This window comes from Pocillopora verrucosa, chromosome 3 (assembly GCF_036669915.1).
Source record: "Pocillopora verrucosa isolate sample1 chromosome 3, ASM3666991v2, whole genome shotgun sequence".
In the NCBI taxonomy this organism is placed as follows: domain Eukaryota; kingdom Metazoa; phylum Cnidaria; class Anthozoa; order Scleractinia; family Pocilloporidae; genus Pocillopora; species Pocillopora verrucosa.
The window spans coordinates 28,970,579-28,992,839 of NC_089314.1; the positions used below are offsets into that span (position 1 = coordinate 28,970,579).

The following is a 22,261-nucleotide window of genomic DNA, read 5'->3' on the forward strand; positions in this document are numbered from 1 at the left end:
CAATTCCTTTGTTTTTCAGAATTTTGTAATACTCACGCCGTTTCTCGGAGCAGTCTGCAATTTCTTTAGTCTGTAATACTTCAAGTCTTTGTTTTAAGTGCGTCAGGAATTAGTGCAGAGCGTAGCAGCACAATGCAAGTGCCCTTGCTTGACTTTTTGAAACTCTTGGCTTCCTGACTGGGTAAACTTGATGCTTGGTGAGTCCTCACAGTTCAGTCTTTTGGCACACGACCAGTGCTTTGAGCAGATCATGCATCTTCAAATTTACACCCTTTCTGCTTTCCCAGCATTTCTAAATAAGCATTCTTTACCGTCTTCGGTGCAGAATCCAGTTTGGTTAGAATGAAGTACACTGAATTTGGAGTTTACCAAGACTTTTTGCCGAATTTACAAGCACAAGACCAGTGCCAACCTGCACGAGTAGGCTTTCCATTTTTCCCGCCATCTTGATATTTGAGGGAAAACTGTGCAAAAATGCGTTAGTGCCAGGTCCCCGGGCGGTGTGAAATTTCGTAATGGCGGCTTCCTAGCCAGAGCGAGAACGTGCTTTTCCATTCCACTTTCTTGTCAAAAAATGGCGAGCGACCAGGTAAAGATCCTGAAGGAAAAAGCCAAAGAAGCGATCGATATCTATTCTCCTGAATTATATGAATTGAACAAAATTGTTTGGGAAAACCCAGAGCTTGGTTTTCAGGAGAGATCAGCTCACGATCAGCTGACAGAGTTCTTGGCGAATCAAGGCTTCGATGTAACTCCTCACTACACTTTGGATACGGCTTTTCGGGCGGAATGCGGAGAGGATGGAGGTCTTACAATTGGACTGATTAGCGAATATGATGCTTTACCGGAAGTAGGACACGCTTGTGGACATAATCTGATCGCTGAATCGGGAGTAGCGGCGGCTTTAGGTATGTTTATGTTGTTCATTTGCTTGACAAACTTCTACCTGCCCAATATAGCGATCCATATTTATGGGGCGCGTATTAACCTATTTTCTCGTTTATTTTCTCAATTAGTTCAATTCGAAACTGAACCGAGCAAGGGAGGCAATGAGGCTCAAAGAAATTTGTCGGGTTTAGTGCGCAGGAGTCAGCTTAGAGATACCAAAACTGGGATGAATGTGGCACAATAGAACTAGATCGGAGGTCTTCCTTGAGTAATTCCCTAGTCTGCAAAGTATGGCAGGACTTGACTATGCTGTAGTTATATTAGTGTGCAATCCAGCGATTCTAGCGTCCAAAGTGGATGTTTAAAAGAATTTGTGTATACACCTTGCTGCCATACTCTGCAGACTGGATAATTCCTAAATATAGATAAAGTGAGATATCTGGCGTGTGCAAACATTCCCTCAATGATATTTTATATTGATCCTAAATTGTTCATCCAGTTTGAAACTCCTTGAATTGTTTTTAATTCTTAGGTCTCAAGATTGCTTTGAATGCCATTAATCAGAGACCCAAAGTCAAAATAGTTCTCCTTGGAACTCCTGCTGAGGAAGCAAAAGGTGGCAAGATTTTAATGATCAAGAATGGTTGCTTCAAAGATCTTGACTTTTGTATGATGGTTCACCCTAGTCCAGTGGATGTTCTCAAACCAGTGATTTTAGCTCGTGAAAGTGCTACAATTACCTACAAAGGTCACGCTGCTCATGCTGCTGCATTCCCTTGGGAAGGAATTAATGCCCTTGATGCCGCAGTCATGGCTTACACAAGCATAAGTGCACTAAGACAGCAGATGAAACCCACATGGCGTGTCCACCTTATTATTTCTGAGGGGGGCGTTAAGCCAAACATCATTCCTGACCGAGCTCAGCTCCGATGTTCTGTTCGAACTATGAATGACAGTGACCTTGAAGTGTTAAAAGAAAAGGTGAAGAATTGTTTTGAAGCAGCCGCATCAGCCACAGGTAAGTAACTTAAGGAAACAAATCATGGTAGAGTTGTTCCTAGTACTCTGTTTGTTTTTCTATATACTATGTCTTTTTTAAGAAGTATGAGGGCACACCTGGGTAGGAACCCAACTTTCTAAAGGCTAAGTGACTGAGAGCTGTATGGAGAAATCTGGAGAAACAAATTTACTTGCTCAAGGATCTTACCCTCTCCCTCCAAATTTCTTTTGGAAGATCCTGTTTGGTCTTTCCCCCAAACTTAAACAGGGGTTTCAATAACTTTTTTCATAAGCATGCCCAGATTGTGTATTAGGTGGCCACACCTGAAAAGGATCATGAGGCTAAACCCATGTACAAGAGCCAGCTCGCTGGCTAAACAGATGGTGATAAGAGGTCTTTTAGGTGTCATTAGACTGCCAGTAATGGACCTCTATTGAAACTCCTGGCTTAAACTAGAATACAATCACAATGGGTCAAACAACCCAATTTTTTTCCAAAAAGAGAAGGAAGTTTGGTCTGTGCCAGGAAGAATCTTGTATTAAGAAGGTGAGTTAGCATAGGATGCACCCTAATGTTTAGAATTTGTTCTTTTCCAACAGGCTGCAAAGTTTCCATGGAGTGGGAAACAGCCACTAAATATTCACATCTGGAAACCAACAACACCCTTGCTGAACTGTACCAAGCCAATGCTGAGTCCTTAGGAGTATCATTTCCACCTGAGGCAAAGTTCTCAGCATCCACTGATATGGGAAATGTTTCACATGTAGTTCCTTCTATCCATCCCATGTATTCTATTGGCACAACTGCACCCAATCATTCTCATGCATTCACAACAGCAGCAGCAACAGAGGAAGCTCATGAGAAAACTTTGATTGCCAGCAAGGCAATGGCCATGACAGCTATTGATGTATTGTGTAAACAAGATTTCATGGGTAAAGTGAGGATTGACTTTAAACAACCAAATGAGGGTGAAAATTAACTGTCATAGATGGAAAAGTGGATATAAGTCAGTAAAGGTCATTAGAGACAGTCTGTGCAAAATTACTTTTCAGTAGATATATTCCAGGGTAAATAATTGACTGTGAGTTCAGTGTGTAATTGACAAATTGTTGATTGATGCAACATGTATATAAAACTATGGTTTGATGAAACTTTCAAATACACATTGAATTTTGATGTGACTGATGTGCTTGATGTGTTTTGATAAGGAAAGAGTAAATAATAACAGATATGGGCAAAAAGTGACAATAGAAATAATTAAAGCAAAGAGAAAGTTTTCAAATATTTCTATGTGGTGATGATAGAAAATTTTGGAATTGAGTGGAGTTGACCCTTGCTGTATTTAAAAGAGTGATTTATGTGCTAGAATTTGATGCAGAGTAAATTTGTTAGATGTGGGTGAGTAGGAATATTTTTCAATCAAGTTCACAGTAACACATGAATGTGCTCTCACACCTTTGACATCCACAAAGTGTACACAGTATTTCAGTACTGAAACAGCAGGTGCACATACAACAGGCAACACATATAAGGTCAAGGTTGGCAGGAATTAACTGTTTGAGGGAAAGCCATGGTGAGGGAAAAGTTTCAAGTTGCCAAGATCACATCAGCCATTTCATCATTTTTCATGTCAGAATCCAAAAACTGGCATTGTGTTTTCTGCTGCTTACAAAGAATAGAATTAAGATTCACAGGATATAATTTTTGAAGTATTTTTCTTAAAACGTGCTGTGAAATCTCATCCTCTTAGTGAGACTTGTATTTAAAAGCCTTACGAAAGCAGCCTTAAATGTACCTCATCACTAGTGCTAATATTTAAGGTGCTTTAAAATACAAAGATAACTGTGGAGTTGTCAGACGCAGACACAGAGACAGACACAGAGAAGTACTCTCATTCATTTTATGTGTAATCCTCCTTTATTCTGAATAATCCCTTTTTTTATTCCGTACAATTTTACCTATACTCAGGAATAGTAGTTTTGCACCATGCAGCAGTTTTGCAATGCTATTACAGTAGCTATAGTTCAGCATGTGACATGATGCTGTTGTTATGGAAATCAGTACACTACAATCATCTCTCTCTGTTCTCCTTTATCCTCCAACTCCTAAGAGTAACAAGAATCTAATTTCTCACAAGAGTATCACCCCTGAATCAAACATTAAGCCATTAGGTTAAAGGAAATAATTGTAAACTCAAAAAGCTCTCAATTTTCAGACAAATTCTTTGTGTGAGTACTGTTGGGAATGTCTAGAAAACAGTGTGGAGAATTTGCTTACTGATCTTGAGGTTACTCGAAAAAAGGCTTACTCAAAATTTAATTAAAAACTCCAGATAGATCAATCATTCCATCAAAAGAAAAAAAAAGTTTGAGAAGAAATTGCTGTTGATAGAGCCTTCGTGTGATTAAAGAGGATCTGTAAAACGCTAAGTTGTATAATGTATGATTTGGTAAATCAAAGTTTGATTACCTGAAAGTTATAGTAGTTCATTTGGAACAAGGATGGCTACGTATTAAAACCAAAAAGAATTGAAATTAATGCTCAAATGCCAGCTACCTTCATTGAGTAGGAGTTGAATCGTTAGAATTTAATCCTCCACTGCAAAATTCAATCACTCAAATACAAGATTTTTTATTCTGTACAAATAACTTGTTTATCCAGTTCTAAGCTGGTTTGTTAAAGTTGCAAAAATTGTTTTTGATTTTCCAGCAATTTTAATTATTTACTGGTAATGATTCTTGAAATCTGATTGGCTGTTGTGTTTTAGTGATAAAAGCTCCAATAATGACTGAAAAAAAGATGCAATTTGGTGCAAAAAATGGTGTAATTTGTAAACAAATTGCACCAATGAGAGCCAATCAGATTGCATGGATCATAATTTTAAAATGGATGTAATAAATTTGAATATCTCACCAAAAAAGCAATTAATAAATTTATTAAAGAAATAACAGAATCTGTCAAAATAAATAAATTGATCTAATCACGTGTCTGTTATCAAGCAAACATGAAATGGAAAAGAGAAAAAATACCAATCACTTTTGAACGACCAAGACGGGTTGTATTCAAAGCTATCCACCCTCGTGTGCGGCAAGGGGGTGGGGGCACAGGCGTGAAATTTTACTCAGGGTGCTGTTTCTTTCTTCCTCGAGGGAGAAAGGGAGAGGATCCTGGGAACGAGGTTGACGAGTCACGCAATGAGGAGGAAATCATGGCGACCGACTTGGCAGGTATTCTGAAGCAAAAAGCAAAAGAAGCAATTGATGTTTATTCTTCTGACTTATATGATCTAAACAAAAGAATATGGGAAAAACCTGAACTGAATTTTAAGGAGACGTATGCTCACGAGCAACTGACGAAGTTTATGACGGAGCACGGTTTCAATGTAACTCCTCATTACACTTTGGATACGGCTTTCCGAGCTGAGTGCGGAGAGGATGGAGGTCTGACAATTGGCCTGCTTAGTGAATATGATGCTTTACCAGTTGTCGGACATGCTTGTGGACATAATCTGATTGCTGAATCAGGAGTAGCAGCAGCTTTGGGTAAATTCTCCTTCACATGTACAGAGTGCACGGTATCATTGATGAAATGGGCAATTCGAAGACAATGGAGTCAAACTCTTTGAAAAATTAATGAGTGCGGGAATCTTCTCAAAGATCGTGTCATAATTACACCGTATATTTACGATTTATGCGGTATTTTGACAAGACCGACGAGATCGAAAAAAAAAAACAAATTTAGCAAAAAAAACAAAATAAGATATAAATTATTTATCAAACTATTAGTTAGCACTTTGCCAATTTGTTGTCATCAAGACACTTACCTTATTCAGTTATTCTTTGCAAAACAGTATAATCACATAAAAAAAATAGAGTTTGATAAAGCTATGAAATTTAATTGTTTGATATTTCAGTATTAAAAATTAAAGTTAGTCAGTACTATGCGACCTAATAAGATATTCATGTATATTTTTTAGCAGTTGGATTTATAATTGAAATTTGGTAAACTTTTTTATCATCAATCTTGTATTTAAACTCTGGAAATTATATAAAAGACAAAGTAAAGAACAATAAAGAAGCTTCATGCGTAATTCACCTTTTCTTATTATTTTAATATATGCTTATAGGTCTAAAGATTGCTTTGGAATCAGTTAATCAGAAACCAAAAGTTAAAGTAGTTCTTCTTGGAACTCCTGCGGAGGAAGGAGGAGGGGGAAAGATTTTAATGATCAACAATGGCTGCTTCAAAGATATTGACTTCTGTATGATGGTTCATCCTGCCCCTCATGATGTCCTAAGACCTATAGCTTTGGCGTTCACTGAAGTGACGGTCACATATAAAGGTCATGCTGCCCATGCTGCAGCATTCCCTTGGGAAGGGGTCAATGCATTGGATGCAGCTGTCATGGCTTATACAAGCATAAGTGCACTAAGGCAGCAGATGAAACCTACATGGCGTCTTCATGGCATTATCAGTGAGGGAGGTGTCAAACCCAACATCATTCCTGATCGTGCCCAGCTTCGTTATGCAATTAGAGCTGAGACTAATGAAGAACTTGAAGTATTGAAGGAAAAAGTGGTAAGCTGTTTCCAAGCAGCAGCTAAAGCAACTGGTTAGTAACTTTAATAGGAAAATAATTCATGTTTATAGACTCATTTTGTTTACTTCTGCTGCCCCTGTGGTTTTGCCTAAGTGGTGATTTTGTTATTTTTCTATTTTCAAGGGTGCGAGGTATCTGTGGAATGGGAACCAAGACCTTATTCCAGTTTAGACACAAACAACACACTTGTAGACCTCTATCAAGCTAATGTTGAGACCTTAGGAGTAACTTTCAATCCTTTTGAGGAATATGGCAAGGGCTCAACAGATATGGGCAATGTCTCCCAAGTAGTTCCATCATTTCATGTGATTTACAGTATTGCTACCAACACTGTGAACCATTCCCATGAATTTACAGCGGCAGCAATTACAGAGATTGCCCATAATAAAACATTGATTGCAAGTAAGGGGATGGCCATGACTGCTATTGATGTTCTTTGCAATCCTGAGTTTTTGCAGAAAATAAAGAAGGACTTTAAAAAAACACACCCATCAATGTAACTGATGAATGTTAATTCTTAAGGAGAAATACAATTAAAGCTGCAGAGAGGAAAACAATAATTTGTGTACCTTTCCCAGAGATGAAATTGCCTAAAAAAATTGAGCTTTTGGAATTCTGTGGAGATGACCATGTTCATTTCCATCTGTTGTTTTAAGTGGATATCATGGCCGTTTGTCTGCCTGGGCCATTTTCTCATCATTTTGATCCCTTAGAAGGGAAAACCAGCATCTGATTTCTTCTTACAATGTTACCCTCAAATTACACAGCACTGTCATGAGAATAAAGGAATTGATCACCAACTAAAGAAGCTCTTGATTTGAAAACAAATTCTCCTCATCGACACCTTGGGAAATGTATAGAGAACAATAGGTAGAATATGCATACTGATGTTGAGGTGCAAAGGGTTAATACCCTGGTTAACTTCTAAACTTATCTAATATCTTCTGTATTCATCAATTCTGTAATAACACTTTAACTCCCAATATCTGATTGTTAATTCTCCCCTGTAGCTGCTACACATCTCCTTGTAAACTAGTTATGTGAATTTGATGTTACAGGTAGATCAACATAGCAATTTCTACTTGACAAGTTTGAGTGTTCTCATCATCTGTTTGCTAAATAATGTATAGGTGTTACAGGGAGAAGTTAAATGTTAATCACTTTGGGAGTCAAAGGGTTTATTTAACAAAACAACCAAGATGTCGCCATGGACCTCTTGCCAATGCCAATGATGATGCATTAAGGATAAAGTTACCTTACTAGACATTGAAGTTTCTCAATATTTTTGGTGTTGATAAACACCAAGTGTGATGCTTCTTCTCATGCAGAAACACCTTCCCACTCCTCTTTTATCCCTTTTCGAGCTTTTCATGCTTTTCATTTTCATTTTTTTCCCACTAAGCAAGAGGAGAACTTTCTCTCCATGCTCACTGATACTCCTTTTCTCTTCGGGTCGAGGGTGTCACAGCGGCTACTGAGAAAATTATAGTTTGGATTGTCACAAAGTTTAGGATATTTACTGGAAAATTTTAATGGGGCAAACCCTAATCATAAGTGAGAGCTTTGCACAATTTTTTTCCAGAGTTAGCAAAAGTAGCCCTTCCAAAATGAACACTCCATTGTAATTAGCCATTTAGGTTTGTGGAGTATGTGAAGAGGTGGCGCAAAAAACACGTTTTAACTTCTTTTAAATCGTAAAAAAATTCTTTGGCGATCTTTTTAACTCTGACAGATTATAGCAATACATACATACGTACACATACTTTATTTATGCTCGAAATTCACAGTGTAGCTGTAGAGCTAATATCTTTGAATAAGGTCCTCACAGTCTAACCTTTACAATGGGAAGATGTGTATAAGATCACAGTTCTAATGTGAATTAATGTTTTGGTTCCATTGTAAACTCTTGCTGCACTGTAATTCCATGACATGATTAGCAAGAAAGATAATTGATTAACTCTCTGGTAGGTGCAAACAAACCTTGATGCTATAATCTGATTGGCGTAAGCAAAATGCCACTCAATAAGCTAACACAGAGTTACTTTTATTTATATTTAAAAACAACAACAACAACAGCAAAACTTAAGAACCTCTTATTTTCCACGCTGTTTACATTTGTTGCCTTATTTGTTTAACCCTTGATAGTCTAACATCACTGCATTATCTACACATATTATACACTGTTTGACAATCAAGAGCTTTTAAGTTTTTAGAGAATTTTCCCCCCCTTATTCTCCTGACATTAATGTTATATTTAGGTGTGGTACAGCGAGAAATTCTATAGATGTCAGTAATTCTTATGGTTTAAGGGGTTAAATCTTTGTAACTTCAAAGGTGATTTCGCTCATATCTCGGTTACTGCGTACCACTTACATGTCCTCATACTTAAATTTTATTTTCCTGACTAAAGAAGAAAGTAGGACCTTCTGGGTCAGTGGACGTTGAAATGGCTCTACAGAGTCGAAATTGTAACAAAGAAGATAGAGTATGCAAGTCGAAGGTATTCATGTAGTTATTGATGAATGAAACTGTGGGATCGCGAAAGTTCGCCGTCACAGACCAGGATGTAGGCATAGAAGTAAAACGTCGTAAATAAGAAGTCCAAAACCAGACGACAGAAAATTATAGGTCAATGGTTGGAAATAAACTCCGAACTCCGAAATCGAATGTCCGAAAGTCGAAAACGGAAATTTGAAGTCCGAAGCCAAAAGTCGAAAACTTAAAATTCGATAGTAGGAGAAACAAACTGCGAAATCGAAATCGAATTTCCGAAGTCGGGAATTAAAAGTCCGAGACGGAAGTCGGAAACTTAAAAGTTGATAGTCGGAAATGAAACTCTGGAAGTGAAATCGAATTTCTATGATCCAGAGTTTGAAATCAGGGGTCAGAATTGCAGATGCAGCATTAATCTGTTGGCCGGTTACAAAACCAATAACAATTTAGTTCATTACACCGTTAAACATCTAATGATTAAAGGATCATTAAGTCATGAAACCAGAAGTCAATAAGAGTCCATTCAAGAAGTTCTCAAATGATTGCTCGAGGTTGAGTATTGTATGTTCTTAGTTTATGTTTGATTTGTTTGATCCCTTTTTATTTTTTTACTAACTGTCCTTTTTTACTTCTTTACTTAAAAGTTTTAGAGTGATTTATCTATCCTTTATTTTTCTGGGCAAACTTAAACATTTCAATACTTATAATTTTTACTTTTAGACGATCACATAATACAAATATAATAAGACACTAAAGGTTTAAAAACGTCTTCCCTGCTGATGATCAAATCATACATGGATAATGCAACGATTGCTCTGCTTCCTTGTTGATAACCGTGACATCATGAGGAATAGACACCACAGCTTTTAGACTGCTTCCTTTTTGACAAACACATGATGCATTACCACCACAACTTTTAAACTGCTTCCTTGTTAACAAATGCATGATGCAGAAACTGCAACTTTCAAACTGCTTCCTCGTTGACAAATACATGACGCATTGACACCACAACTTTTAAACTGCTTCCTTGTTAACAAACGCATGATGTAGAAACTGCAACTTTCAAACTGCTTCTTTGTTGACAAACACATGATGCATTGACACCACAACTTTTAAACTGCTTCCTTGTTGACAAACGCATGATGCATTGACACCACAACTTTTAAACTGCTCCTTGTTGACAAAAACATGATACATTGGCAACTTTTAAACTACTTCCTTGTTAACAAACACATGATGGAGAAGCTGCAACTTTCAAACTGCTTCCTTGTTAACAAACACATGATGCATTGACACCACAACTTTTAAACTGCGTCCTTGTTAACAAACACATGATAACTGCAACTTTTAAACTGCTTCCCTGTTAACAAACACAGGATGCATTGATACTGCAACATTTAAACTGCTTCCTTGTTAACAAACACATGATGCATTGACACCACATGCACAACTTATAAACTGCCTGCTTGTCGACAAACACGATGCATTGACACCACAACTTTTAAACTGCTTCCTTGTTAACAAACACATTATAACTGCAACTTTTAAACTGCTTCCTTGTTGAAAAACACATGATGCATTAAAACTGCAACATTTAAACTACTTCCTTGTTAACAAACACATGATGCAGACACCACAACTTTTGAACTGCTTCCTCGTTGACAACACATGATGCTTTGACACCACAAATTTTTTACTGCGTCCTCGTTAACAAACACATGATAACTGCAACTTTTAAACTGCTTCCTTGTTTAAAAACACATGATGCATTAATACTGCAACATTTAAACTGCTTCCTTGTTAACAAACATATGATGCAGACACCACAACTTTTAAACTGCGTCCTTGTTAACAAACACATGATAACTGCAACTGTTAAACTGCTTCATTGTTAACAAACACATGATGCATTGACACCACAACTTTTAAACTGCTTCCTTGTTAACGAACACATAATGCATTGACACCACGTGCACAACTTGTAAACTGCCTGCTTGTCGACAAACACGATGCATCGACACCACAACTTTTGAACTGCTTCCTTTTTAACAAACACATGATGCATCGACACTGCAACTTTTGAAATGCTTCCTTTGTAACAAACACATGATGCATCGACACCACAACTTTTAAACTGTTTCCTTGTTAACAAACACATGATGCAATGCCACCACAACTCTTAAACTGCCAGCTTGTCGACAAACACATGATGCATCGACACCACAACTTTTGAACTGCTTCCTTTTTAACAAACATAATGCATCGACACCACAACTTTTGAACTGCTTCCTTGTTAACAAACACATGATGCATTGACACTGCAACTTTTGAACTGATTTCTTGTTGACAAACACATGATGCATAGGTACCACAACTTCGAAAGAAGATGGTGGGTTCAAAGCTTACAAAGAAACACACCTAGAAAAAGAGAGAGAAAGAATAATATCAGTGATATCACTGAGGCATAGACACATACATACACTGCCAGTTTAACCAAAGCTTCATTTGATCCACAGGAGCAATGCAGATTTATTCTAATAACAGGATTTCATTTTTCGTACAGTTTAAGTCAAAACTGTCTTTCACCCTTATCCGTGCGTGTCGATAAGTGCCTTTTGAAATCAAGCCTTTGTAAGATGTGATTTTTCGAATTTTTCCTTTGATAAGATGAAAGGAAAGTTCCACCGTAGGTCGGCTGAAATATAGAAATCATGTAGACACATTCGTGTCTTGCTGCGGGAAAGGAGCTCGTAACAAAAATGCCTAAACTTTTTCGTCAGGATAATATTGTTTAAGGTGTTGCTTTGTTTCTTTTTCTTTAAGTTTGAATCTTTGTCAACTTTGCGAAAATAAACTTGGTTGGGGATTTTTCTTATTTATTACCTTAGCATAACATCTACGGTACCAAGTGCCTTCTGTCATCCAACTTGTCCGCTTGGGGAAAATTATGATTTTCCAGCTGAAAAGAAGAGTACTTGGAGTAAATTAATTATACTACAGTTGCATTAATCAACTAAATTAAATGCAAAGGACGATATATTTGTTACAGCTAACACCTTCATTATAAGCGCAGAGAGATGCGTATTTTATAACAAGTACAGTTTGTACATACTTAATAAACAACCTGTGTATCTCATTCCAGTCTTAGCTGAACAGCTAAGCAGCACTCCCTACATGAGGAGCTCTGGTGAATGGTCCTCTTCATGGCTGCCTTAAATACCAAATTGATTTGGGCTATCACATCATGATTGTCGCTGAAGCATACTTACACTTCTCCACCTGTTTAAGTACTAAATTTCAGTTGCATTTGGTACCAGAGGGTGAGACCGAAGTATGGGCAATCTGCACTGCACCTCTCCTCGGGACGCGAAAATAAACAAGCACTGAGTGGAGTGCACGAAACTCTCCACGCAGCTGGAATCACCTTATTTGGGCTGACTGCTTGAGGTTGGAATCCTCACAAGGGACTCATATCGTAATTTTTTTTCTTTTACTATCCTATATATAGTACCATTTACTTTTTGTGATCCAACTTGCCCCTTGGGAGCAAAGTGTCTTTTTCTGGAACACGATCCTTGAGCTGAAAAAGAAGAGTACTTGAGGTAAATGACTTGAGCTGATAGACGTCCACATCAAATTGAAATATCTTAAACTCATCCTCTCTCTCTGTTGTAAACATTTAGATACTAAACATTCCAAAAATAGGGGTCAGAAATATAGAAAAACATATGAATAAATTAATACAAATTTGAAAGAGGGAAAATATGTCTACTTCTAAGCTACATTTCTTTTCTTTTAGTGGCACCTTTAGTGCTATTCATGTAGAAATTTTCTTTGATCATTGTGAGCAACGGGGGGAAATAATTGCATCAAATTGTTTCTTTGTTTTTGGTTTGATTCGTTTGTTTTGTAATGAGTTTTATTTTTTCATTTTTCGTACTAAAGAATTAAATATTAGGCTTAAAATGGTTATGACCTAGAACTTTCTTTTCTTCAAGAAATATACATTTCATGATTGTCACTGAAATATACTTGCAGTTCTCCACCAGTTTGAATCCAAAAGTTCACTTTCATTTGATATTTAACTTAAAGATGACATATTTATGATTTTAACAGTTCAATTATACTTCATGAATCTTCGACATCTCTGATTTAATCCTTACCTGAACAGCTGAGCAGCTGTCCAAATTTGTAAAGATGTATTGATTGGTCCACTAGATCGCTGGCTTAAATTTACCAGGTGTCTGATTTCAGCAAAACCATAACTGCATCTGAATAACCTGTTGATCACACACTCAGAAACGAACAAAATACATATGTCAGTGTGAAAAAAACAATAACTGCACCAGGTTTGTAAAATTTAGCAGGTAGAGTATCTGACAGCGAAAATGGTAGATCTGACGTTTGAATGCTCATAAAAGTCGACCACAAATTTTCATTTAACACTTTTTGTAGTGTGACCTTCAAAAATGTTCTAGAAGTAACTGTATCATGCTGAGTCATCCCTGAATCAATATATAAATGGAATCTGTTGTAATGTTACGGAACGTTCTAGATCCTCAATCGTACATATAAAAGCAGACCTTGTCACTAGATGTAGCGAGTAGTTTAAAAGCTGGTATAGCCCGACAGATATCAATAAAGGTGTATGCTGCGGAATAAAAGACGTCCACACTTCATGGTGTCAGGAAGTGGATTACAAAATTGAAGACAGATTTCGTCGATCCAAGCGAAGACAGAAGAATTAATCGCAGGTGCTAAAAGAATCTAGCGGTGTTATTGGACTGACCGGAAGCCTTAGCACTGCCACTTGTGAAATTTGAATTGAATTTCGAGGTTCACACATTGAGGAAACTGTATTTCTGCGAAAGGCCAGAACCTAGCATACACTTAGCGAACGTCTCACGAGGAAAAAAAAAGAATTCACAGGATGGATTATCAAGAGGACCCTCCCGTGCAAGAGAATCCTCCAAAAGCACCTCTCGCGCAACCTGTTGTGCCACCTACACAGATGATGATGTACAGTCAGTTACCAACGCCACCTCCAGTCTCAAGGGGAACCTGGCAGAGAATTGGACTTTTTTCAGAGAGAGTTGGGAGAGCTATAAGATAGCAACTGAACTTGATAAGAAACCCAAGCCAGTCATTTGGAAACTCTTAAGATAGTTCTGGGAAGAGAGACTTAACAAATAGCTAAAAATCTGCCTGTAGCTGATCCCACAAATCCTGATAGCTTCTTGCAAGCCCTGACGCAGCATTTTGAACAACAGAGGAATATTATTTTTGAGTGTTACCCGTTCAACAGTGCCAACCAAGAAAATGAAAATATCGATCAATACCTTGACAGACTGCGAAAGCTAGCGTCAACCTGTGCTTATGGCGCTCTGTGTGACGAACTGATTCGAGACAGACTGGTCATTGAAATCGAAAGCCATGAAGTCAGAATACGACTACTCCGTGAGAAAGCTGTCACTCTCAATATAGCCTTAGACATAATTAGAGCTGCAGAAATAGCCAGCGATCAACTGAAAAAAGATTGATGGAGAAATAGAAACTTGAGTACACGCCGTCAAGTACAAAGGAAAGAAACCAGATTTTACACGACGAGTAGAAACGGTGAAATAATGTAAATATTGTAGAACGAACCACAATTTGCGCCAGTGTCCGGCTTATGGAAAAATATGCAGCAAGTGTAACATGAAGAACCATTTTGCTAAGATGTGCAGAAGTCGAGATCAAGAATCTCAAAGGAGAACACAGAAACCTGTGAAGAGCGTTTCCAAGAAACCTACGAGGAGTATTCATCGAATTGAAGAAGCCGAACCAGCAATCACTGATGATGAAGTTTAATGCATGTATTCAGTCATTGACAGCAGCCGTTCTAAATACATGATTCAACCTCCGCTGAGAAGTGGACAGACAAGTAATTTGATTGAGGTGACCATGCACATTGATAGCGTATCAGAGGCTAATTGCATGAGAATGGAAGATTTTATAAAGATTCAAAATCGACCAGACTTGAAGAAAACTCGTGCCATTTTGAAAGCGTACAATGGAGAACGTGTGTTTCCCAAAGGTGAAATCTACCTTCACATCCAGATTGGTGGAAAAATAACCAGAGCAAAATTCTTAGTGATTGATGATGCTCCAAGTTCACTGTTATCAGGAAAAATGTGTGAGGAGTTGGAACTCTTGTCTATTAAAAGAGAATTATTCGTCAACTCAGTTTCCAACGTGAAAGGGTTGACCAAGGATGACATTTTACAAGAACACAACGATGTATTCACTGGGCTATGGTACATTGGAAATTACAAGATTGAACTAACAGATAGGAGCAATACCGAAAAGAGATGCGCCTCAAGAAGAAACTTTATGAAATGGAGCAGAAAGGCCACATAGCGAAAGTTGATAAGCCAACAGACTGAGTGAGCAGTGCAGTATTTGCGCAATGGCCAACTACGTGTTTGCCTGGATCCCAGAGAATTGAACAAGCATATCAAAATACCAAAGCTCTGCCTTCCAACCATTGATGATGTGACCTCCAGGCTTGCTAAAGCGCAAGTGTTCACAGTCCTGGAGGCTAAAGATGGGTTTCTGCAAGTGAAGCTAGAAGAGGACTTTAGCAAATTAACAACATTTCACACCCCTTTGGGTAGATACAATTGGCTTAGGATGCCTTTCGGCATATGTAGTGCACCAGAAGAATTTCAGAGACATGTAAATGAAATCATAGAGGGCCTGTAAGGAGTAACTTCTATAGCTGATGACTTGTTAGTAACTGGAGCAGGAAACACCCATGAAGAAGCCTTGGCAGACCATGACTGAAATCTGATTGCGTTGCTACAGAGATGCAGGGAGCGAAACTTCAAACTAAACAAGGACAAGTTCGTCTTCAAACAACAGAAGTTGAAGTACTGTAGTCATATCTTGACTTCTGAGGGTATTTTACCAGACCCAGCCAAAGTTGAAGCCATCACTCAGATGCCGAGACCACGCAGTAAGAAGACTACTTGGAATGATCAATTATCTGGGCGAATTTTTACCTCAGTTGTCCGACGTAACTGAACCTCTCAGAAACCTAACCAAGGAGCAAAACCAATTCATTTGATCGAAAGTTCACCAAGATGCCTTTAACAAGTTGACTCAGCTGATTTCAGAACCGCCACTACTCCGTTACTACGACTTGGAGGAAGAAGTAACGATTGAGACAGATGCAAGTGACTATGGACTATGAGCTGTTCTACTTCAAGCTGGCAGACCAGTGGCATTTGCTAGCCGCACTATGACTGAGACTGAGAGACGTTACTCTCAGATCGAGAAGGAATGCCTTGCACTGGTCTTTGGTTGTACACGATTTGACCACTATCTCCATGGAAGAGAAAAGATCACAACAGTCACAGATCATAAGCCTCAAGAAACCATACTTGCCAAAAGTATCAACAGCGCGCCCAAGAGGTTACAACGCATGATGCTACGACTGCAAAAGTACCGCCTGAATATTGTGTGCAAAAAGGGAACTCAGATGTACATAAGTGATCATCTGTCAAGATCTGCCCTCCCAAACGGCCGAACGCAAAAGAAGGAAATAGATGATTATGAAGTCTTTACACTTCACGCAGAAGAACTTCTCATGAAAGAGATCGAAGGAACGGATCCAAATATCTTTCATAACATGACAGATGCAACCCTTCAGGAAGTAGCAACAGCAACCTCAAAAGATGGAAATCTCATGACCTTAGCTGAAATTATAGCTAATGGATGGCCTGAGGACAAGACGCAAGTACCGCCCAATGTCCGAGACTACTGGCCGTATAGAGATGAACTAGCAGTTCAGGATGGAATAATCTACAGAGGAACGAGAGTGCTCATTCCCACGGCTATGCGCCCACCGATGTTAGAAAAAACACACTCCGCTCACCTAGGAGCACAGGGATGCATGAGACTCGCAAGAGATACATTGTATTGGCCATCGATTCATCATGATATCAAAGATCTCTGAGATAACTGTTCAATATGTCAGGAAGCTAAGCCAGATCAACCTAGAGAAACCATGCAGAGCCAACCTATTCCAAAGAGAAGATGGCAAATAGTCGGTACTGATCTTTTCAATGTGAAGAAAGACGTCTACTTGGTAGTTGTGGATAATCTCTCAAAATACTGGGACTTAGAGCAACTGAATGATACTGATGCCGAGTCCACAATCTTACAGACGAAGAATATTTTCACCCGGCAGGGAGTCCCTGAGGTGGTGATATGAGACAATGGTCCTCAATATGCTAGCAAGGAATTTAAGGAGTTTTCAGAGAGTTGGAACTTTCATCACTATACCTCATCACCACACCATCCAAAAGGAAACGGTACAGCGGAAGCTGCAGTCAAACAAGCTAAGAGGATACTCAAGATGAGTCTAGACCCCTGGATAGCTATTTTGGAACAAAGGAATACACCTGATGAGTTGGCATCACCAAATGAGAAATTGAACTCTAGAAGAACAAGAAGAGTTATACCAGTGAAATCAGAGTTACTTTAACCCCACGTGATACCAACCTCAAGCATCATACGAGCTTCAGTCAAGAAGAAGCGACAGAACAAGAGGTACCATGATAAGAAAGCAAAGCCGCTACCCCCTCTTGTTGTGGGAGATAGTGTAATTTATCTACAAATTTCGATCCACATTTTATCTGAGCTCAGTTGGTAGAGGACGTAGAGCATTTGATACCGATATTGTAAAGTCTGAGGTTTCCTGCCCAGCTAGTAGCCCAGCTAGTAGAGCAGAATGCGAAGTTTTAAGGTCCAAGGTTTGAATCCTTATCGTCGTTGACCCAGTTACTTTGATTTTCCTGCACAAGTTCCATATTCTTAAGCATGTAGATTATATGACAGCAAAATCGGTAGATCTGAGATTTGAATCCTCATAAAAGACAACGACCGGATATTTTCATTTCACACGTCTAACGTATAATTTCTTACAAAGGTCGACCCACATTTTAATCAAGCTCAGGTGGTAGAGCATATTGCAAAGTCTGAGGTTTGATTCCTCACCTTATTATACTCAGAAATGTCTTTCTACTCTGTTGTAAGAGCGGTATTTTGTAGCCGTGTTGAATAAAATGAGGTTTGAATCCTCACGAATTGCAGTCGCCCAGCTGGTAGAGCAGATAGCGAAGTTCCAAGAGACTTCTCTTGGACACTCTCTCTTGCGGCCAGAGAATTCCAGGAAAAGTGGCGACCACGAAGGGACCTTGTGAGTAAAATTTAAACGTCCTCAATTTACCTTATACCTTGACGATTCGAACAAATAGCGAAGCCGACCCATCAACGCCTAAACCTCAAACCATGGATAACGCCGAATCTACACTCAAAACCAAATTAAAACAACTTCAAAGAGCTGAAGAAAAGGCCGATCAAGCCCTCAAGGGCGAGAAACAGTCTGCAATAAAGAGACAATTGACGAATCTAAAGGAACTTTTCGCTGAAGTTGACAGTGCTAGAAGAACGGTTGAAGCACTGAAGATAGAGGCAAAATTCAACGATGGAGATATTAGCGATTGGAATGATGCGATTACCGAAAAAATAGAAGAAGCGGACGGTCACATTGAAAACCTTGAATAATGGTTGGCAAATAGAAAAATGGAAGCAGAAAGGCAAGAACGAGAAGAGAAAATGCAGTTCGAAATCAAACTTCATGAGACGAAGCTAAAATTACAGGAAGACCTTCAAATCAAGGCTGGAAACCTAAATTCGTCCGTGGAAACCTCTGTTGGTGGAGCGAAACTACCCAAGCTCGTCATTACAAAGTTTAATGGGACTTACGCCGACTGGCCGAGATTCTGGGGTCAATATTCCGAAACTATTGACAAAACTAATGTGCCGCCTGTGACCAAGTTCACGTACCAAAGAGAATTGCTGAACGCCAAAGTCAGGAAAACAGTCGAGGCCTTGCCCCATTCAGTTGAAGGATACAACAGAGCTGTATCGATCCTAAAAGACCGGTTTGGGAAGCAGAGTGAAATCGTGAAAGCCAATGTGAAAGAAATTCTTGAGTTGCCATACAATCCGACCGGAACCCCCAAACGAATTTACGAATTTCACGACAAACTATTCCACAGCGTACAGTCCCTGGAAACACTAAACTCGCTCCATGAAGTAAACGGGATGATTTCCTCAACGCTCGATAAATTGCTCATCATCAGAGGAGACCTTGTCCGAAACGATCCAGAATGGGAAACTTGGGATTTTGTCAAATTCACTGAAGCCCTTCGACAATAGACGCGCCGAAATCCGATTGACAACTTTAAATTAGAAGACTCACAGTCATTCCGGAAACGAGACCCCGTGTTCCAAACAAACCAGAGAAGGACACGAAAATGTGTTTTTTGCCAAGCGGAGGATCACAAGCCTCAGAATGTGCTAAAATTACCTCACAGACAGAACGCAGAGAATTTCTGGGTACAAAAAGGCTCTGTTTCAGTTGCACTGGTCCGCACAAATCATCGGAATGCAAAAGCACCGCGACCTGTCAACATCGTAGTAAGCAACACCACACCTCGATCTGTAGCTTACCAAAGGAAGTGAAAACCGAAGGTGTTCTGACAGTTCATCAACCAGAAAACAAAGAAGTAGTTTATCCCATCATTCTTGTAGAAATCGACGGAATAAAAACGCATGCTTTACTCGACACCGGTGCCGGAAGCTCGTACGCCTCGAACAAGTTAATCAATCTTCAAAAAAAAAGGCCTAAAGAAACACTGACTAAACGAACTGACATGATGCTTGGATCATCCACCACCAATGTACAGATTTATTCAGCTACTCTTGGAGCAGTAAATGGAAGCTTCGACATGAATATTGAACTGACGAAAGTTCATAAGCCACAATTGTTGACACTAGACAACCCTAATTATGCAACTCTGCTTAGTAAATACAGCCATCTCAAAGGAGTGAAGATTGAAGACAACGATACCAGACCTCAAATTCCCATACGTGTGGTCTTGGAAGCAAGCGAGTATGCCACAATTAAAACAAGCACTGCGCAAAGAGTAGGAAAACCAGGACAACCTGTAGCTGAGAAAACTCGCCTTGGATGGACCTTAATGTCATTGAGAAGAGACGTCATAGTCGACTATGAGTGGTTGTGTTCCCTGGATGTTCTTGGCCTCGCTTACGGCCATAAGAACGATCAACTTGAAGTATATGAAGAATTCAAAGAGGAACTTCAGCGAAGCCCAGCCAGTTGGTACGAAACAAAGTTGCCATGGAAAGTAAATCATTCTACCCTGCCGACCAACGAAGCTGGAAGTAAACGAAGATTGGAACAACTAGTCCTGAAGTTAGAACGAAATGGCCAATACGAAGAGTACGATAGTATAATCCAGGAACAACTACAAGAAGAATTTGTCGAGCCAGCATCTGAAGTTGCAACGGGTAGAGAGTTCTACATCCCACATAAGGGGTGACCAGAGAAAATGCCGAGAGTACTAAGCTCCGAATCGTGTAGGATACTTCAGCTAGAGAGAAGGGAAATCAGCCATCCCTGAACGACTGCCTAAACCCAGGACCCCCTCTTCAGAACCGTCTGTGGGACATCCTTGTAAGGTCCAGATTCTACCCTGTATTGCTCACTGGTGACCTCAAGAAGGCGTTTCTTCAAGTCCGAGTAAAGAAAAAAGAGAGAGATTCCCTGCGCTTTCATTGGAGACCCCCAAACAGCAACAATACCTCTGTCCTACGTTTCACACGAGCTCTTTTCGGAATGATGTGCTCTCCTTTCCTCCTTGGTGAAGTGATTAACCAGCATCTCGAAACATGGGAAAGCCAATACCCTAAGCTAATTAAAGAAATTCGCGATGACCTGTACGTTGATGACCTAATGACTGGGGGCGAGAACGCGGAAATCACCGCAGAAAAGAAAGCCATCACCACAGAAAAGAAATTCATCACCACAAAAGTGTTCAAGGATGCCTCGTTCACTGTTCACAAATGGCACTCAAATGTACCAGACCTAGTAGCAATCAGTAGCTCACCTTATGAAAAAGAAATAACATACGCTAAACAGCAACTCGGAGGAGCCAAACCGTCCGAAGGAAAGCTACTAGGTGTCCCTTGGGAAAGAGAACAAGACGTGATCAGCGTAATTCTTCAAATCACACGGACCGGAACAACCAAGAGAGATGTGCTGTCCCATCTTGCGAAGATCTACGACCCTCTTGGTCTCGCATCGCCAATAATGCTCACCGGGAAAAAGCTTTATCATGACATCTAAGACGACAAAATTCCGAGGGACACTCAACTCCCAGGACCGCTACTTAAACGTTGGAAAGACTGGAACAGCGCACTGACTGAGAACTTAATGGTACCACGGGCACTCGCTCCTTACCATCAACCGATTTCGAGCCTCACATTGCACGCATTTGGCGACGCCAGTGCAAAGGGAGTTAGTGCTGCAGTCTACGCCATTGTCCATCAAGACCAAGGAGTCACTCAGCAACTCGTTTGTGCAAAGTTTGGACTAGCCAAGAAGAACCTTACAATACCAAGACTTGAGCTAGTCGCTGGTCACATGGCCGTGAACCTCGTAACAAACGTACAAGCAGCCTTAAACTTCCTGCCACATGAAACTCACTGTTGGTTCGACTCAACCGTAGCGCTTTACTGGATCAAGGGTCAAGAGGAGCATCGACAGTTGAACCTCCAGTACAGCGACAAGCAAGTCTTAGAATGCCGAGGAAGAATTATAGGGGAATATCCAATCTACCTCTCAGACGACCACCCCTTCATAGCCAAGTTGGTCTTCAATGCTCACTTAGTTACTCTACATGAAGGTATCGGGCTCACCATAGGGAAGGTACGCGAGAAATACTGGGTACCCCGACTACGACGCCTCGTCAAGAAGTTGAGAGGTAGCTGCTACGGGTGTAAAAGGTTTCGAGCAAGAGCATACCAAGCACCACCGCCAGGAAACCTACCCAAAAGCAGGAGCCTTTAAGGTAATAGCCGTAGACTTAGTGGGTCCGATTTGCTACACACTGAGAGCTAAAACTAAGAGCAAAGCATATTTGGCCTTGTACGCTTGCAGCCTCACCAGAGCCGTTCATCTTGACCTGCTTAAGTCCTTAGGAAAGGCCGAGTTCGTAGGAAGCCTAAAACGATTTATTGCGCGAAGAGGGAGACCGGAGATAATCTATTCAGATAACGGATCCACTTTCAAAGCCGTTGATAAATGGCTGAAAAGGGTGCAACAAGATGAAAGGTTCCACGACCTCCTAGCTGGCCTAGCCATC

The 22,261-nt window shown here is 39.8% G+C and overlaps 5 protein-coding genes across 5 annotated transcripts; all 5 read left to right on the forward strand.

Moving 5' to 3' along the window:
• Positions 1-508: 508 nt before the first annotated feature.
• LOC131798171 (xaa-Arg dipeptidase-like) lies at positions 509-3,069 on the forward strand. Its single transcript, XM_059115819.2, has 3 exons — positions 509-908; positions 1,421-1,906; positions 2,488-3,069. The coding sequence occupies exons 1-3, from the start codon at positions 575-577 to the stop codon at positions 2,865-2,867; spliced, it is 1,200 nt and encodes a 399-aa protein (XP_058971802.2). The 5' UTR covers positions 509-574; the 3' UTR covers positions 2,868-3,069.
• Positions 3,070-5,086: 2,017 nt separating this feature from the next.
• On the forward strand, positions 5,087-7,568 carry LOC131798173 (xaa-Arg dipeptidase-like). Its single transcript, XM_059115821.2, has 3 exons — positions 5,087-5,430; positions 6,015-6,500; positions 6,612-7,568. Exons 1-3 carry the CDS (start codon positions 5,097-5,099, stop codon positions 6,986-6,988), a joined length of 1,197 nt encoding a protein of 398 aa, XP_058971804.1. The 5' UTR covers positions 5,087-5,096; the 3' UTR covers positions 6,989-7,568.
• Positions 7,569-18,611: 11,043 nt separating this feature from the next.
• LOC136279696 (uncharacterized) lies at positions 18,612-19,250 on the forward strand. Its single transcript, XM_066163637.1, has one exon. The coding sequence runs from the start codon at positions 18,612-18,614 to the stop codon at positions 19,248-19,250; it is 639 nt and encodes a 212-aa protein (XP_066019734.1).
• A 98-nt stretch (positions 19,251-19,348) lies between these two features.
• Positions 19,349-20,437, forward strand: LOC131798161 (uncharacterized). Its single transcript, XM_059115810.2, has one exon. The coding sequence runs from the start codon at positions 19,349-19,351 to the stop codon at positions 20,435-20,437; it is 1,089 nt and encodes a 362-aa protein (XP_058971793.2).
• A 299-nt stretch (positions 20,438-20,736) lies between these two features.
• On the forward strand, positions 20,737-21,243 carry LOC136279697 (uncharacterized). The gene has a single exon (XM_066163639.1). The coding sequence runs from the start codon at positions 20,737-20,739 to the stop codon at positions 21,241-21,243; it is 507 nt and encodes a 168-aa protein (XP_066019736.1).
• Positions 21,244-22,261: the final 1,018 nt, after the last annotated feature.